Genomic DNA, 19,500 nt, shown 5'->3' on the forward strand with positions numbered 1-19,500 from the left:
GTTTTTAGTTTAACTCACTACAATGCTGTTCCTTTAACACATTAAAGCAGTTTACAGTCTCAAATACCATAAAAATGTTAACCATTAATCATTGCTGTAACACTAAAATAATAAAACAAAACTCAGCACATGCCAGACTCCATCACCAAAATAAAATAAAGGGCATAACTATGAGAGAATGTTCCAAAGCAGGGAGTGTGGGAAAGATTAGCTCCTTCCTAAATCTAGCAGAAACTTACTGCATCCTTGGAGACGGCATTCTATACAGAAGGTGCTATATAAAGCTCTAAGTAGAATGGCAAATTTTATTTATTTAAAACATTTATAGTCCACACAATCACAAATGTTCTAAACGAATTACAATCATTAACTTACACAGGTGCCCATTTTTGAAGCACAGAGATTTACAAAGTTACATAGAGGTGTATTTTCAAAGTACTTAGGCTTAGACTTACATAGAGGGGCATTTTCTATATGATGCCTAAGTCCGACTTTGGATGTTTTGCACAAAATGTCCAAAATCTGAATAGGAAAGAAGGTCACTTTTGAAAAAGAAAAACATCTATATATTTTTTTTTCCGAACATACTGTTTTGAACAAGGTTTTGTGCTTTGGACATTTTGTTTTCTTGTCCATTTTCGACCCCCCCCCCCCCCTCCCTGAATAAGTGCGAAACCAGATTCATGCCATTGGGATGTAGGAGGAACCAGCATTTTTAGTAGACTGGTCCCCCAGACATCCCAGGAGAGCAATGGGGCACCCTAGAGAGCACTTCTGTGCCCTTCTCACCTTTCCTCTCTTGTCTCCTGAACCCTCCAAAACACACTAGCCCTTATGGGTGAAGGGGGTGCCTATATGTGGGTACAGTAGGGTTTTGGTGACTTGTGGTGGAAACTGTGACCACTCCCAAAGTGTGATAGGTAGAGGGAGATAAGGACCAGTGTCCCCCACTCCATACTACACTGCACCGACCACTACACTACTTCAGGAACCTGTGTGCTGCTCTAATAGACCTCACTTTAACATCTGAGGCTGTCATAGAGGTTGGTAAGTCATTTTTTATTCACATTTTTCGAGGGTGGGAAGGGGGTCAGTGACCACTGGGGGGTCAATGTTTGGCTTTGTTCCATTATGGCTGTAAAATGTCCAAGTGTTAGGCACGCCCTAATCCCACCTTTGAAATGCCCCCTTGTGATTTGGACACATGGCAGATGAATTGCATACATAAACGTGTGCAAAATAGGTTTTGAAAATACTGATTTAGACGTTTTGAGAAGAAAAATGTCCAAATTGGACTTTATGACACATCTTGGACATTTTTCTCTTTTGAAAATGAGCTCCATAGTAACCTATGGAACTTAGACTTACAAAGTGCTTTCAAAATAAGCCCCACAGTAGTCTATGTACTTTGAAAATGAGCCTCATAATTTCTAAAAGACACATGACAAAATTCAACATCAACTCTCCCACTTCCTCTTCACAATTAGAAAGATCTTGCACCACCTCTCATCTCAAACTCCTAAGTATGCCTGCTGAAACAACAAAGTTTTAAGTTCCTTTTTCTCTTAAGTCACAAATGTATTAAGTTAGTCCAGTGAAAAGCTATTGCCTTAACAAAGGTGAGTAGCGGAGTACCTCAGGGATCGGCCCCAGTGTTCTCAGGAGTAGCCCCCACGCTCTGGAATTTACTCCCAGAGGGGCTATGTATAACTCGAGACTACCTCTACTTCAGCAAGCAGGTGAAAGCCTGGCTCTTCTCTCAAGCCTTTAATACATAGGGTGACTGATTATACACTAATTCTGCACCTGGACCAGCTTGCTACACGCACTGTGACTTAGATCAGTTCCTTATCTCTTGCTTAACTATACAATGAACTTGCCTTGATTTTAACTAACCATCAAATTATCTCAACTGATTCTGTACCACGCATCTTGTTCCCATCAAATATCTGCTTTTGCTCCCTCAGCTATATGGTAAAAGCTGTATTGTAGAAAATCTTTAGCATATCTGTGTTCTTTGAATGTTCTAATCCATGCTCATTAGGTATATCATTAGTATTATGCTAACGCATTATATCTCTGGTATTTGAATTCCAGTGCTGTTAAATGTGTATATTTTTTATATTGTTTCACGGTATTCTATTATTAAGTTTCAATGTACTGTTTTCAAGTTTACCTCATTTATTGTATTTATGTTATTTTACTATTGTTATGCTGTTAAAATTATACGTTTTAGACTGTACTCCACCTTGGGTGAATCTCTTCATAAAGGCGGTTAACAAATCCCAATAAATAAGTAAATAAAATATATTTGTGAGTGACATTGCCGAATGATTAAAAGGTAAGGTTTGCCTTTTTGCAGATGATACCAAGATTTGTAACAGAGTGGACACCCTGAAAGAGTAGAAAACATGAAAAGGGATCTGCAAAAGTTAGAAGAATGGTCTAATATTTGGCAATTAAAATTTAATGCAAAAAAGTGCAAAGTGATGCATTTGGGAAGTAGAAGCCCAAGGGAAACCGTATGTCCTAGGAGGTGAGAGGCTGATATGCACGGACAGGGAGAGGGACCTTGGGGTGATGGTGTCTGAGGACCTTAAAGCGAAAACACAGTGTGATAAAGTGGTGGATGTAGCCAGAAGGATGCTAGGCTGCATCAAGAGAGGAGTAACTAGCAGAAGAAAGGAGGTTTTGATGCCCCTGTTGGTGAGGCCCCACCTTGAGTATTGTCTTCAGTTTTGGAGGTCCTATCTTGCTAAGGATATAGAAAGACTAGAAACAGTCCAAAGGAAGGCAACAAAAATGATATTTATTTATTATTACATTTGTACCCCTCGCTTTCCCACACATGGCAGGCTCAATGCGGCTTACATCGTAACAATATGAAGAATAACAATGTCGTATGAGTTAAGCGTTAAGGGTGGGCGTAAGGAAGATGAAGAGGAAAAAGACATGGGATAGTAATAAGGATAATGGGAAACATGGTCAGTTTGTGAACAGTCATCGGTAAGAATCAAGTGGGCAGGCTTTAGTTACGTTGCATCATTGGGGTAGGCTTGCGACATAAGACATATGAGAAGAGACTGGAAGACCTGAATATGTATAGCCTAAAGGAAAGAAGAGACAGGGGAAATATGATACAGACACTTAAATACTTGAAAGGTATCAGTACAGAAACAAATCTCTTCCAGAGAAGGGGAAATGATAAAACTAGAGGACATGAGCTGAGGTTGCTGGGTGGTAGACAGGAGTAATGTCAGGAAATTCTTTTTCACCGAGAGGGTGGTCGATGCCTGGAATGCCCTTCCGAGGAAGGTGGTAGAGACAAAAACTGATGGAATTCAAAAAGGCGTGGGATGAACACAGAGGAACCTTATATATAAAATAGATGGTAGAAAACAAAAATACATTTTTTTTAAAAACCCTTAAATGGCTGCAGGGGGTGGATGTGTGAGTGACACTTGGACTGCTACTCTGGCTGTGAAGAACTAAGGTTGGTGCCAGGCAGACTTTGTAGGTCTGTGTCTGTATATGGCAATCCAGTTTAGGATAGGCTGGAAAGGGCTTTGATGACAACTTCAATAGCTGGAAACGAGGACAGTGCTGGGTAGGCTTTTACAGTCTGGGTCTTGCAAATGACAAGACAGATTTGGATAGGATGGAATGAGCTTAGACGGCAACTCCAGTAGGTGAAACATAAGGACAGAGCCAGGCGGACTTCTACGGTCTCTGTCCCAAAAACACCAAAGAAAGACTCGTGATAAAGTATATAATATCACATTCATTGTTGATTTAATCATGAATTGATAATGAGCATGACTGTTGGGCAGACTGGATGGATCTGCTGTCATTTACTATGTTACTCTGCTTGGTGGTGTGTGCATAAGTGGGGGGGGGGGGGGTGTTTATATGTTAACCATGGGGGGTTAAGTATTCGGCACTAGTTAACATAGTAGGAGAGTCTGCTACCTGGTTAACTAGCACTGACTGGGTCCCTACAGGATATTCAGTAGCTCATAATCAAATAGTGCCAATAAATATCCTGCCTGCCGCAGTACTATCCAGTAGTCAGAGGATGGAGTCAGGTTTTATCTGGGCACCATCAATGTTCTGTGGCACTACCCAGAGAGCTAGCCAGTTAACTTAGGACAGCAAAAAAAAGTTGCCTTTATTTAAATTTTGCTCACACCTTTTTCAGTAGTAGCTCAAGGTGAGTTACATTCAGGTACACTGGATATTTCTCTGTTGCAGGAGGGCTCACAATCTAGGTTTGTGCCTGAGGCAATGGAGGGTTGTGACTTGCCCACAATTGTAAGGAGCAGTGGTGGGATTTGAACTGGCCATCTCTGGATTGCAAGTCTGGTGCTCTAACCACTAGGCCACTCCTCCACTTAGCTAGCAGGTACTGCCCTATCAGTGGTATGTGGGTAGCTCCCGGTGCCTGCCCCAGAGCCAGCTCAGAGCCAGTACTGAATATCTGGCTTTAAAGAAATGCTGACCGCTACTGGCTCAATATTACCCACATTATTTCTGTACTGTTGTGATTGAGGGTGGCCCACATGGTGGGAGAGGAAGGTTACACAGTAATGCTTCCACCTTTCTCAGTCTTATAACATAAACTCTGCATGAGAGGAGAGAAGACAGCCTACAGGAACTCTGATTTCTGAGTGAGGGAGGTGTCTATATTACTTAAGCAGAAACCATACAGCTCTAGACTATAAATTAATGTGCTGTCTCGTTCCTGTTTGAAATGTGGACTTTCCTTCGTGGTGCTGCAGTTCTGTCCTACCCTTACTGCATTCCCTTACTAACATTAGGGCCCGTTTCATGCAGCTATCTGGACCATACCAACTACTCCCTTATACCTTTTTCTCCTCTGACCTGAATTTTGCTGTGTCAGCTAAGGATGAAAACAACGAAAACACAAGAGGAAGGAAAAAAAAACCTACAACAAAAACCAAGAACTTACACAAGGAGTAGGGGTGGACCCAGGGTTTCTCAAATAAGGAGCGCCAGAGGTAGAAAACTGTATCATAAAATCTTTAATAAAAATAATATGCAAAATCCAAAAGGGGCCCACAGCCTTTATAGCCATGAACAATCCAATGTCCACCACAGGATATAGATTAACAGCACAAATGAACAGATCGGCTCAGATAGATTCGACACAGAACTCATTTTTTGGCAGCAACGCTGCTGTTTACTTTTGTGGTCCTGTTGTCACCACTGAGGCTTTTTACAGCGTGTTAGTTTCAGCACCTTATTCATCAAACTTTTTGATTCCTGAGGCAGGTGTTTAGGCCAAAACATAGCCTCTGGATTCTATATATGGTGCCCAGATTTAGGCGTTCTTCCATGATGCACATGCAGCTTAATTGGCTAACGAACTGTTACAGTAAAGTGAAAAAGAAGGACAAAACACCTCATGAAGAAACTCGAGCAGCATAAACACAGTGAGGGAATGGAGTCAGCTTCTAGAACTAGGCAGTCTTTATTCCAACCAGCAATAACAGCACAAATAAGATGACCCAACACGGTCGTGTTTCGGCAAGAATAATGCCTGCATCAGGGGTCAGTAAACTTTAAAATACATACATAGAGAATGTCAAATAAATGCAAAGCAACAACCAATCAGATATTGTAAAGATTTTTTTTTAAATAACAAGTCACGACTAAATAGATCAGTGCACAAATATATTAATCTAAAACAATGAAAACATTTCCTCCCCTTTAGATGGCTGTAGTTTTGAGTTTTTAGTTCTCTTATCTGTAGCTTACATTCAGTGAACAGCTGATCTTCTCCGTCTCAGTGTCAAAACCAGCTGACCAGGTGATTTTCATTGGTAGGATGTACTGGCTTTTTCTCCAGTCTTAGCCAGGGAGAAAAGAGAGAAAGATCTCTTTGCTGAGGCCCTGTGAACAGTTATATCTGATAACATGTGAGCAGCTATATATCCTGATCTCCCCAGGTACTATTTAGATAGTAAACAAATGTTTAGATAGTGTTATAATTGATCCATATTTCAGTTACCTGTTATTGTTTTGCTGCTTGCACCTTTTCTGTTCATTGTTCTAATTTTTCATGACAATAAACATAGTTTATTGCCTCTCCTTGTATGGACTAAGAATCCTGGTGGTTTGTGTGTTAGGTCTATGAGTACTTTCTAGGAACTGTGGGACCACTGGGAGTGTGGCCCCAGTAACCTAGAATCACTGACGAATACCTTGAGAGTGGGAGACTCACCCACAGGCCATTGAGACCCAGTCAGCAGGAGGAGGGTGCTAGTGTAAAGCACAGAAGGCAGGTGTAGGCGGACCTGAGCTGTGCTGGGGATAGACCCTCTAAGTGGCCGCAGGGTTAGCCCAGGTGGGTGCTAGGTGTTTCGTGACACCATGCAGTAAAATTGTATTACCACTTGGCCATAGAAGGGGAGCACTTATCGCCACCCACTGAAGTGGCAGGGCTCCTGCAGTAGCCCGGTGGTAACTGCGCTGCCCAATTACTGCCAGGTTAGTGCCATGCTAATAATTATGAAAAAAACACCGGAAATGGTGCGTGCTCGAGGTAGAACTACCGCCAGCAGCCACGTTGGGCTGGCGGTAGTTCCAGGTTGCCGCGCGCAACCTTGTAGTAAAATGGCCCCTCGGTCCTTCCATGTGTACTAAAACTTGTATGTAAAAGCTCTTTTAAAATTCCAATATCTAGAGAAAGCCATTACAGTTCTGAAACACTAGACGGACTAGCAGTTTACATATAATTGATGCTGCAACAGATGTACCTTGAGAGAATTTTAACACATATGTCTGAATATTTTCGTCATTAGATAACTTAGTTCTTGGCTGTAAAAGATGTTCATGGCGATATTTAGCATGTTTACACCAATTTTAGAAGTCAGTTTTTTTGATTGTACTTTAAAATCTGTAATATCTGTACAAATCCTCCGGTATAATAAATACTGAGAAAAAGGTAAACTATTCTTTAAAGACCTTGTATGGCAACTTTCAAACTGAAGTAACACGTTTCTATCAGTATCTTTCACATATACTGAAGTTTGAAAATCTGTTTCTCGTTGTATCAAAACATCCAAGAAATTCAAACAGCGATCTGATGACCTCATAGTGAACCTGATGTTGTTGTCTCCTATTTATTTTCAGCATTTCTATCCCACATTTTCCAGCTAGCATTGTTTCAATGTGGCTTACATGGAACTAAGAAATACAATAAGATAGGGGATCTGAATTACATAGAATCGAAGTGACCTGAAGAGGGATAGGGGGAGAAGTGAGGCAGGAGGAAATATGAAGGGCAGCAGGGTAGGGAGGTGAATCTATAAGCTAATGCTGGGTCGTGACCAGGCAAGGGATGTAGAGGACGTTGCTGAGTAAGAGTAATGACAATTCATAGCTGATTCACAGTAGAGATTCATGGAAGGATTTTTTGAAGAAGTGGGCTTTGAGTCGTTTACGAAAGATCAGGTAAGTATCTAGGTTCCTCAGTGCTTTAGGGAATGCATTCTAACTCTTAGTGCATAGGTAGGTGAAGCCTGATGAGTAAGCTGTCTTGTATCGTACACCATGGCAGTTGGGGAAGTGGTGTGTGAGATAGCTTCGTGTTTCCGTGTGTATGTTGTGTAGCGGCAGGTTTATTAGGTTCGACGTGTATTCCGGAGCCAGACCGAAGATGATTCTGTATGCTAGTGCACAGAGCTTGAAAGTTATCCTTGCTTACACAGATGCGATTGTGTTTCAGTTCCTGTCCACAAGATGAAAATATCTATATATCTGTAGCAACAGCACAGATAAACTGACCACTTATTGTCATATATCCATTGATTTTCAAATTGAGTCATATATAAACAAGCCACCGATGGGGCAAACGTTGCTCCCATAGCAACTTCTTTGCAAATAAAATTGTTCTTTGAAAAGGAAAAATGTTTAAAAAGCACAATTTTTCCACAGGAGATCAGGCAGGCCTTCCTCTGTGCTCTTTGTATAGTGGTGAGCTCCAAGGGTGGGGTGGGGGCTCCCGCCTGGACTATCAGAGCCCAGGTCTGGGGGGGGGGGGAAGGGGGAAGATAAAGGAGGGGGGGTTACTGTTAAAATTAGTTGATGCGGGACGTTATTGTGTTTCTTCAAGCTGTATCATTTATCTTTTTCCTTTTGGGAAAATTATTTGTTTGTTCAGTTCTGCCATCAATAAAAAACGTTGAAATCTAAAAAGCACAATTTTTCCTAGTGATTCCAAACAAGAAGTGGGAATTTGGTGAGGACAAGGTCTTTTATCAAGTGCCTGAACAATAATCTTCAAACAAGCATCTTGGAGTACAGAACTGTATAATGATGTCACATCCATTGTCACCAAAAGAAATGGGAAATCCGTCCCAGGAATAGACAGTAAATTATTCAAAAATTGAGTAGTATCTCTTATATAACATTTACCTTGATGCACCAAAGGTCTTAAGAACCAATCTATAAACTTCAACAATGATTCCAAAAGAGAGTTACAAGACGAAACTATAGGTCTCACAGGAAGTCTTGATACATTTTTGTGTATTTTGGGAACAGTATAAAACTGAGGTATCAAAGGGTACATTACATTCAAAAATTTAAACTCAGCCTTGGTTAAAATATCTTTTTAGACTTGACACTCTGATTCCCAAAGGACTTAATGCTAGTATAGATTGGAAAGCCTGCATTTCAAATCAACGCCAGTGTTAAAATTACAGTTTCATTTTAGCAAGAGTGAAGATTTGCAAGTATTACATCTGATAGCATTATCAATGTTAAGATCGCTAGCCAACTGGAAAGAGTGCAGTTCTTTTCTGATGTGTGATTGTCTCTCTTTTTGATGGTGTCCTTTGTGGGTGCCATTTTGAAAGTGTTTTAAAGCAGTGGTGAAAATAGAGGGAACTAATATGCTGTTTTTTTTCATACATTTCTTTTTTGGTGTCAATATCTTCTTGGTCTGAGGTTCAAATGCATAAGTACTGCTCAGTAGAAGAAATCAGAAGTCACTGAGGGGCCCTTTTACGAAGTGGCGGTAAGCCCAAGGCGGGCTTACTGCTCGCTAAAAGGTTAGTACTGCCGGGCTACCACAACAGCCCAGCGGTAGTTCCCTCCCCCAGCGTGCGCCATTTCCGGTGCTACAAAAATATTTCAATGCACACTGCCCAGTTACCACAGGAGCCCTTATCGCCACCTCAATGGGTGGTGGTTAGTGCACCCCCCCCCCCCCCCCCCAAAATGGCATTGCAGCTTGTGGTTCACTTGATGAAGAGTGAAAAATAAGATTGTTACGGCTGTTTTTTTCTGTGAAGGATGTCAAGGAGTCCACTGTTGTTGCTCCTGATAAAACTTGTTTTGTGAAATGGCAGCGCTCTATTGAGCACATCTGAGTACATCTTGAGTCAGAGAAGTGGTCTTCTATATTAATGACTGTTCTTTTGAGAATATAATATCTGAAAAGGAATGAACATATAAAGAAAGAAAGAAAAATAAAGTGAAACAGGTTTTTCAGACTTGTGTAGAAGCTCCTCAGTGAAACTGTGGATGAATTTGCACTGGTAACTTTTCCTCCTGTTTTAAGAAAACACTCAGTGGGGTCAAATAATTAGTTACTTGCTGTTTTGTGTTTTGATGTTGGTATTCTATCAAACCAGAAATCCACACCCTGAGGTATGCTTTCTAGCTCTTGCATTTGCTTTAGGTCTCAATACAATTTCCATTTCACATACAAGACACAATTTATGTTTAAACTGTAACTGTATATTTACTTTTACTTTTATTTGTTCATCATGAGTTCTTTTTTTTTCCCTTTCTGCAATTTATTATGGTTGGCGATTTTAAACATTTAGCCATACTGTAGGTGTGCAAACATTTTAGCGTGCGATAAAAATTAGCGCGCGCTGATAGATACGCCCATTATATTCCTATGGGTGTCTCTATCATTAGCGCGTGCTAATTTTTAGCGCATGCTAAAAAGTTTGCACGCCTAAAATGCGCCTTAGTAAACAGTGCCGCTTTATTTTAAATGTTAAAATGTCTACATTTTTTGGCATGTCCACTGTCCGGTTTTAATTATTTTATTTATTAATTTATGTATTCATATGCTTATTTATTTAAATGTTTATTGTTTTAGTGATTTACATTATTTCACTGTTTTAATTTATTTGTGCATTGATATAATTTTTACAAAGTTGTTTTTACAAAGTTGTTGCTTTGTATTTATGTGACATTCTCTATGTATTTTTAGAGTTTACTGACCCCTGACGCAGGCATTATTCTTGTAGGTCATCTATGTGGTGTTAATGCTGGTTGGAATAAAGACTGTCTGGTTCTGCAAGCTGACTCCATTCCCTCACTGTGTTTGTGCTAACGAGCTGTTAACCATCAATAATTGGAGGCTAAAAATCAATTATTGATGTTAATTAGCACCAATTAAGATCTGTGTGCACAGCTGGGGGGCCCTTTTACTAAGCGACAGTAAGCCCACCGTAGGCTTACCATGCTCCAATCTGGAACTACCGCTGGGCTACCGCACGAGCCCGGCAGTAGTTCCCACCCTTAGTGTGCGCCATTTCTGGCGCTACAAAATATATCCTATTTTGTAGTGCCGGAACTTAATTGGCAGTATTGCGCTGCCCGGTTAGTGCTGGGTTAGCACAGGAGCCCTTACCACTGTCTCAATGTGTGTTGGTAAGGGCTCTCCCCCCCCCCCCCCCCCCCGGAAATGGCCGCACAGTAAGTGTTTCACTTACCGCGCGGCCATTCCATTGCCTCAAAAAAAAGGGGCTTCAGCGCATGTCAAAAACACGCACTGATGCTAGAGCAGGCCCCCTTTTACCTCAGCTTAGTAAAAAGGACCCCTGGGTGCCTACATCCCATTGCATACAACCCAAAAGGGGGTATGGGCATGGATGGGTCATGGGTATTGCAAAACGTTGTGCACAGTGTTATAGAATACTGGGTTTCTGCGCCCACCCTGGGTGCCAGGATTTACACCAGGTTTCAGCAGGCATACGGCACAGGAACCAGCGCTAAGCCTTATTCTGTAAAGGGTGCAAGCCCTTTATCGAAAAGCACTTAGTACCAATCTTTTCTGGCACCCATTATTAAGCACCCTAGGTGCTGAACATAGTCTGACGAACACTTCTTACCTTTCTGGCCATCTCCCGATGTGAACTCATTCTTGAAGTATTCCTGTGTAATGAAAGGAGGAAATGACCATGCTTCTCTTCGTGCAGAACATGAATAAAGTGAACACACAACTGGTTTCCAGCAGCCTCCCTAACAGTGTACCGCCTGCTTCCAACCAAAAGACTCGTACAGCACCCCCCCCCCCCCCCCCCCCGGCAGCTTTTATCTCATACCCGGGAGTCCACCTGCTGCGATCCCGCCCCCTTCCGGCCTCCTCGCCAATGACGCAGCAGGTCAACCGCAATGTCACCTTGGATGGCACGTAAGCCAGAAGCGCAGGACGATTTGGGCCAGGGGGCCAGCATGCGGCAGCCGCCATGTTATGTCCGGCTGCTCCGCATTCGCATCACTTGCCTCCTTGTATTGCCACACTGGGACAGACCAAAGGTCCATCAAGCCCAGCATCTTGTTTCCAACAGTGGCCAATCCAGGTCACAAATACCTGGCAAGATCCCCAAAAAAGTTCAATACATTTTATGCTGCTTATCCCAGATATAAGCAGTGGATTTTTCCCAAGTCAATTTAATAATGGTCTATGGACTTTTCCTTTAGGAAGCCGTCCAGACCTTTTTTAAACCCCGCTAACTGCCTTTACCACATTCTCTGGCAATGAATTCCAGAGTTTAATTATACGTTGAGTGAAGAAAACTTTTCTCTGATTCATATTAAATTTACTACTTTGCAGCTTCATCGCATGCCCCTTAGTCCTAGTAATTTTGGAAAGAGTAAACAAACTATTCAGGTCTACCCGTTCCACTCCACTCATTATTTTATAGACCTCTATCATATCTCCCCTCAGCCGTCTTTTCTCCAAGCTGAAGAGCCCTAGACGCTTCAGCCTTTCATCATAGGGAAGTTGTCCCATCCCCTTTATCATTTTCGTTGCCCTTCTCTGCACCTTTTCTAATTCCACTATATCTTTTTTGAGATGCGGCAACCAGAACTGAACACAGTATTTGAGGTGAGGTCGCATCATGGACCAATACAAAGGCATTATAACGTCCTCACTTTTGTTTTCCATTCCTTTCCTAATAATACCTAACATTCTATTTGCTTTCTTAGCTGACGAAGCACACCGAACAGAGGGTTTCAACATATCAACAATGCCAAGATACCAACCAATAACTTGAGGGGCTCTGTGGAGAGTTTATCATTGCTAGTTTGTCTGTATCAATGGTAAGAACATAACAATAGCCATACTGGGTTAGACCAATGGTCCATCTAGCCCAGTATCCTGCTTCCAACAGTGGCCAATTCAGGTCACAGGTACTTGACAGAATCCCAAATAGTAGCAAGATTCATGCTACTGATCCCAGGGACAAGCAGTGGCTTTCCAAGTGTCCATGTCAATAACAAACTATGGACTTTTCCTCTAGGAACTTGTCCAAACCTTTTTTAAACCCAGATACACTAACTGCTGATACCACATCCTCTGGCAGCGAGTTCCAGATCTTAACTATTCATTGAGTGAAAAAATATTTCCTTCTGTTTTAAAAGTAGTACCATGTAACTTCCTTGAGTGTCCCCTGGTCTTTGTACTTTCTGAAAGAGTAAAAAAAAATCGATTTATATTTACCCGTTCTACACCACTCAGTATTTTGTAGCTCTCTATTCCATCTCCCTTCAGCCATCTCTTTTCCAAACTGAAGAGCCCTAACCTCTTTAGCCTTTTCTCATATGAGAGGAGTTCCATCCCCTTAATCATTTTGGTCACCCTTCTTTGAACCTTTTCTAATTCTGCTATATCTTTTTTTAAGATACAGTGACCAGAATTGCACACACTACTCAAGGTGTGGTTGCACCATAGAGCGATACAGAGGCATTATAGTATTCTCCGTCTTATTTACCCTCCCTTTCCTAGTAATTCCTAGCATCCTGTTTGCTTTTTTGGCCGCAGCCACACACACTGTGCAGAAGATTTCAGTGTATTGTCCACAATGATACCTAGATCATTCTCTTGGGTGCTGACTCCTAGGATGGAACTATGATTTGGATTATTCTTTCATAATGGTGGAGAAGGGAGCGTGGAGGTAGGACATGATAACAGCCTAGTGGAATAAGGCATGTTAAGCTTAGCACACTTTATAGCTCATGTGCACATTTTTTTTTGTTACATTTGTACCCCGCGCTTTCCCACTCATGGCAGGCTCAATGCGGCTTACATGGGGCAATGGAGGGTTAAGTGACTTGCCCAGAGTCACAAGGAGCTGCCTGTGCCTGAAGTGGGAATCAAACTCAGTTCCACAGGACCAAAGGTCCACCACCCTAACCACTAGGCCACTCCTTCACATGCATGCTAAAATTACTTTGATGCAGGAAGGATTAAGAAACCCCTTTTACAAAGTGTCGATAAACCTAGTGTGGGCTTACCGCTCGCTAAAAATGAAGTACCGCAGCAGCCCGGCAGTAGTTCCCACCCCCAGCATGTGTCATATTCAGCGCTACAAACATATTTTTCTTTTTGTGTACCTGGCGGTAATCAGGCAGTGCCTGGTTACCGCCAGGTTAGCGTGGGAGCCCTTACGGGGTGGCAGTAAGGGCTTCCTCCCCCCCCCCCCCCCCCCCCGCCCCCCAGAATGGCCACGCGGCAACTGCTTTACTTGCCACATGGCCATTTCCTGACAAAAAGAAAGAACGACCTCTTACTTACTGCGGTATAAGGGGACCTCGGCATGCGTCAAAAACACACGCCGATGCCAATGCAGGCACCCTTTTGCCGCAGCTTGGTAAAAGGGGCCCTTAGTGTGCAAAAAACGTGCACTAGGAAGGCACTATAGCTCTGGAGCTGAAGTACACTTTTTAACTTGCATTCACTTGTGAAACTAAATGGAAATTAATTTAAAAAAAAAAAAAGCCATCCATAAAGCAGGGAGCCCCATCTATGCATACGTCAAACTTCTACTGCAGTCATTTCATGATTAGAAAGGCTATGAAATATAAAATACAATACGTAAAACCACAGTATAATCTTCAAACATAATAACCACCAGCAAAAGCTTGTGCAAAAGAAGAAACTGTCTGCTTTTGGAAAGCTGGATAAGAATCTAGGGCTCCAGGTCCTAGTTTAAAAATAGTATGAAAGTTGGTGCACTTTTAACTTTGCATCTGCCAGATGTATTTTAAAGAGTAGTAAAACTGTGCCCCAAGCTTAGCATTCGTTTCTGCTCCAATTTTAGTGCATAGTTTCTTGGTGTTCTTTTTTTGATGCTTTAGCATGTCATTAACTTACTGCACTGTGCACTGAGTACTAATACAATTTTTTAACATGCCAGTGAAGTAAAATGTGCCCTAAAAGTTAGTAGACTTTTTACTCCTGTTTTAAACACATCAGCTGCTTAGAAAAGATAGGTGTCAGTCTTGCTATCCATGCAATGCTTACCGTTCCCACGCGGTTTATGGCACACGTGAAGCAGTGATTGGCAATTGCTGCATTTCTGGCTTCCACTGGCCACATACACTCGCTGTAAAAACAGAAGAAAAACACAGATACTTCAGGAGATTCAAACTGTACAAAGTCTGGCTAAAAGGAGGCGCCGGTGACTTGAGGGGCAAATGTGTTCAAGCCTACAACTTGCTAGATGCCAGGGACAGAACAAACTGTTGGGAACTGACCCTTGAGAACACGTCTGGCCTCCCTTTTCATGGAGCGAGCAGGGCTCAGACTTTTGTTTCGCTTTCTGAGAGGGTCATGGATTTGATACAACTAAGTTTCCATGTTTATTTCAGCTTTTTATACCGCCCAATCAGTAGGCACTCTGAGCAGTTCACAATTTGGGCTAGATTCAGCATATGACGCATATGAGTGGAGGAGTAGCCTAGTGGTTAGTGCAGCGGACTTTGAACCTGGTGAACTGGATTCGAGTCCCACTGCAGCTCCTTGTGACTCTGGGCAAGTCACTTAACCCTCCATTGCCCCTGGTACAAAATAAGTACCTGAATATATGTAAACCGCTTTGAATGTAGTTGCAAAAACTTCAGAAAGGCAGTATATCAAGTCCCATTTTCATATGACGCAAAAAAATCAGAACTAAACAGTAAAGGGCATCCTTTATAGAACAGCACGTAGCGCCGGAATCTGCGCCCAACTTAGGGTGCGAACATTTACACCGTGCAAATCCTGGCTTGCAAATTATGTGCAGATCCCTCTAATTCTATAACAGTGTTGTGATTCTGTTCCTGCACTTAAGGGGCCCTCATACAAGCTACTTTAAGCAGCTACTGTGGGGTTTAGCATATGGTAGTACTGCAGGCCTGCACTACTGCTTCCTGCACTAAAAAGGCAGACTTCACAGTGAAAATCTCATGTTAGCTGCCTAATGCAGGAGTGGACAGGATCTGGCTGTGACATGGGGAGGTGCTAGTGTTGCTAGCTGCGATAGCTACCACATGGGTCATTACCACATGCTAGCTGCCACGGCTGCTCACAGTGCAGCTGAACTTTCCGCCACCTCAAGAGGAGGTGGTTAAGTACACAGATGTTCTACTGACAGGCCAGTAATGTAGATGTGAAAAGTCAAGTGCCAGGCCAGCACAATCCCTGGCCTCCCAATTCTCCTGACCCCCCAACCCCCCCCCCCCCCCCACACACACACACACAACACCCAGCCTGCCAATTCCGAATCTCACCCCCCACAGTGCACTCCCCCTGAGACCAACCTAGAAGCATAGCTGCCGAGGGACAAGGGGGGGGGGGAGCAAAATTCCCCAGACCCAACCTCCAAAGAGGGGCCCAGGCTCAAGCTTCTTCCTGCCTACTTCCGGTTCTGTCCTCTCCTGCTCCTGCATGCCGCCCAGGACCTGGATGATTACATTAGCGCGCTATCACGTTAATACATTCGTCCGGGTCCCAACTCCTGGCACAGACAGGAGCAGCGCAGGAGAGGCCAGAGCGAGGGAGCAGACAGAAAAGTGTGGGGGCGGAGGCCCAAGTGTGGGGGAGCAGGGGTGCTGGCACATGCGCAGCCATCCAGTCCTGCCCCAGGCCCAGCTGTGTCTCTCGGCGGCCCTGCCTGGGGGCAGCATTGGTGTTAAGTGGGTCCTGGGTGGCAGCAATTTCCTTCTGCTCTGGGATTCAAAATGGCACCGATGACCCCTAGTGGACATATCATGAGGCTACTGCAAGGGGTGATCGGCATCATTTTGAGTCCCAGGGCTGATCCAGGCAGCAGCAGAGAGAGATTGCTGCCTCTTGGGACCCACTTGAACACCAATGCTGCCCCTTGGTATGTCTTGGGGGGAGGGTAAGGCATTGGGGGGTGGGGTTTATATGTTGGGGGCAGGGTTTGGAGTTAGTGGGTGTGATGTTATGTCTGAGGAATCGGGGTGTTGATCAAATGGTTGTTGTGGTGATAGGGGGGGTGGGTTTGTTGACTGGGAGGCCAGGTTTGTGAGGAGGGGTCAGGGTGTTGATCAGGGGAAGATTCAACCTTAGGGCGGATCAGGAGAAAGTGCTGATTGAGGATGGTGATTTTAACAAGACCACCGCACTACATGGCTAGGTCAGTACAGCCACACAGATGATCAGATATCCATACAGATGAATAGACGTCACGATGACGTGGCCGACCCGGTCCTTCTACAAGCTACAAATAGAAAAAACACAACACTGCAATGCGCATGTCCCTAACTTCCCGCTCCTGTCACTTAACAGAAATAGCATATAACCACGCCCCCCTGTCAGTTTTCTTCTGTCTGCTATCGCGGAATGACCCGAGTCAGTTTTTGCCCCCTAACGGGGTTATAGTTTTATTTATTTAACATGGAGTTCGATTTAGCTTCAAAGATTTTTGATATGTCTTATTCTAAACCAGGTTTCAAAGCTTGTACGAAATGTACAAGGAAGCTTGCCAGGTGCCCTTGGCCTGGATTGGCCGCTGTCGTGGACAGGATGCTGGGCTTGATGGACCCTTGGTCTTTTCCCAGTGTGGCATTACTTATGTACTTTCTGTCACAGACCCTCACGTTTTATGTTTGAGGTGTTTAGGTCAGGACTATGATGCCAAGAATTATGACAGCTGTCTAAGTATGTCTCCGAAGACTCTTGACATAAGAGCTTTGAAATTAAATCAGTATATCAGAGAGTCATTGTCAGAAAATTCAACTACCAGTTCAGAGAAGAAACGTCAAAGACCAAAACATTTATCTGCTACGGTGCTGTCAAATCCATTTAACATCAAAGCATGGTCTATACCTGCTCTCCCCCTTGCTAATATGCCCAGGGATCAGGTTTCTCAACAGTCTGCTCTCCCCCTTGCCTTTGTGCCCGGGGATCAGACTTCAGCATTTACTCTGGCAGGAGAGATTCTCGGCACCCAAGATAGTGCAGGAGCTGACAGCGGCATCAGGTTTCTTAGATGCCGAGCAGCAGCACTTAACTGAAACTCACTCTGACACTAAGGCCCTCATGATCAAAAGCAAACTCCGGCGCTAGAGGCTGTTAACGCCATACTAGCGCCGGAGTTTGCTGCCAACCCATGATCACACCCTCAAGAGCGTGAAACAATGCACTCGAGGGCTCTTAGTGCAAGTAGCATGCAAATGCATGCTAAACAGGGCTCTCAGCGCAAGTAGCTTGCAAATGCATGCTAATCAGTGCTTAATGCATTCATCCCCAATGATCAGCAGCCAGCGCACCAAAGATTGGGTTGCTGGCCGCGGCAAAATCTATGCCAGCTCCGAGCTGGCGTTAGGGTTTGCGCTGATCAATGGGGAGGAATGGTGAGCCCTGTCCAGCATGCAGTTGCATGCTGGCAGGCCCCTGTTCCCCCCCAAAGCAAACGCGGACAAGGGGGCTGGAGGTCCGGTGGATCTCCGGTCCCCCCGACGATCTCACCCCCCCCCCCAAGTTCAGGGAGGGCTGGAGATCCTGTGGGTCTCCAGCCCCCCGAACCCCCAGAAAATATCAAGTGGCCGCCGCCGCCGGCCAAACCCTCTCCCACCCTCCCACCCAAGCAAGCAATGGGGGGGGGGCTGGAGTTCCACCCCAACTCCCCCCCCCCCGCATTGTTGTACCAATCCCTGGTGGTCCAGTAGGAGTAGTGACAACCCCCCTCCCCTCTCCCACCCTCCCACCCAGCGAGCGAAGCCAGCCCAACTCCCCCCCAGCCCCAGCGTATACCAATCCCTGGTGGTCTAGAAGTAGTGACAACCCCCCTCTTGGCCCCCTTCTACCTTTAGTTGGAGGAGGAACACAGCCTGCCTCCCTCCTCTTCCAGTGGACGACATCACAAAATGGCAGCGCCCAGCCCCGCTCATTGCATCCTGGGATGCACGGGGCGGGGCTACAGACCATGTAAGGGAGCGATTCCCTTACATGGTTTGTAGCCCCGCCCAGCGTATCCCATGATGCAATGGGCGGGGTTGGGCACCACCATTTTGCGATGTCATCCACTGGAAGAGGAGGGAGGCAGGCTGCGACCCTCCTCCAACTAAAGTTAGGGGGGGCCAAGAGGGGGGTTGGGCTTTTGAGCGCATGCTCAGGTACAATTCTCCCGCACTTCTACCCCTTGATCAGAGATAATTGCGCTGCTTAAATTTGCATGCATTATCTCTGATCATCCAGCGCTATTTTTAGAGCGCTGTTTTGAACAGCACGGGGCTTTGGATCATGAGGGCCTAATTTAGCTATGATGTCTGGTAGGGTATCAAGGTCTAACTCACCGGCATCTAAACGTTGACGTCGGATGAGTTCTTCTTCTTCTCCCCATACTCGAGGTCACAGCAGACACCATTCTAGACAGCATAGGCGTCTATCGGTGTCTCATCATTCCTCTCATCACTCAACAAGCAGGCATTTTAAAACTCATCGGCATCATACACCATCTACGATGCCATCGAGTTCTGGTCATTCAGTAATATCTTCTAGGTACACAGATTCCACTCCTCAGGAATCATCTGTGTGGCTATCTGATCTTCTGTTCCATGGAGAACAGCAAAGTTAACGTGATAACCCTGCTCTGCAGCACACAGGAGCAAGAGAGCCATGCTAGTGCCGGGCAGGCGCCAGGCCCCCCCTTGGAGGCCAGGCCCTGGGGAATTTTGCCGCCGCCCTCCCCCCCCCCCCCCCCCCCCCCCCCCCGGCTGCCCTGCCACTGTGTTCCCCACCACTCAAATGTGCATGCAAACCCAGCCACACTAGAAGAGAAGCCTCATAGCTGCCCTGTCCCCTCGGAGCCCTTCGCTTCAAGGAAATCAACGTACTAGCCATAGTAATTTAACAGATTTCGGAAAAACGCCATCTGGAGCTCATGGCTGAGAAATAAGCTGAACGTGGCTCTGAAGAGGTTAATATGCATAGAAGAACTG

At 44.5% G+C, this 19,500-nt stretch overlaps 1 protein-coding gene across 1 annotated transcript in view; it reads right to left on the reverse strand.

Annotated features, from left to right (window-relative positions):
- Positions 1 to 19,500, reverse strand: part of UPB1 (beta-ureidopropionase 1) — a 44,172-nt gene that overhangs the window by 1,775 nt on the left and 22,897 nt on the right. The window contains exons 7-8 of the mRNA XM_030217378.1: positions 14,576 to 14,657; positions 11,157 to 11,199 (exon numbers count right to left, since the gene is read on the reverse strand). Coding sequence (XP_030073238.1) covers positions 11,157 to 11,199; positions 14,576 to 14,657 — 125 coding nt within the window. The remainder of the gene's footprint in view (positions 1 to 11,156; positions 11,200 to 14,575; positions 14,658 to 19,500) is intronic.

Source organism: Microcaecilia unicolor, chromosome 11 (assembly GCF_901765095.1).
Source record: "Microcaecilia unicolor chromosome 11, aMicUni1.1, whole genome shotgun sequence".
Classification (NCBI taxonomy): domain Eukaryota; kingdom Metazoa; phylum Chordata; class Amphibia; order Gymnophiona; family Siphonopidae; genus Microcaecilia; species Microcaecilia unicolor.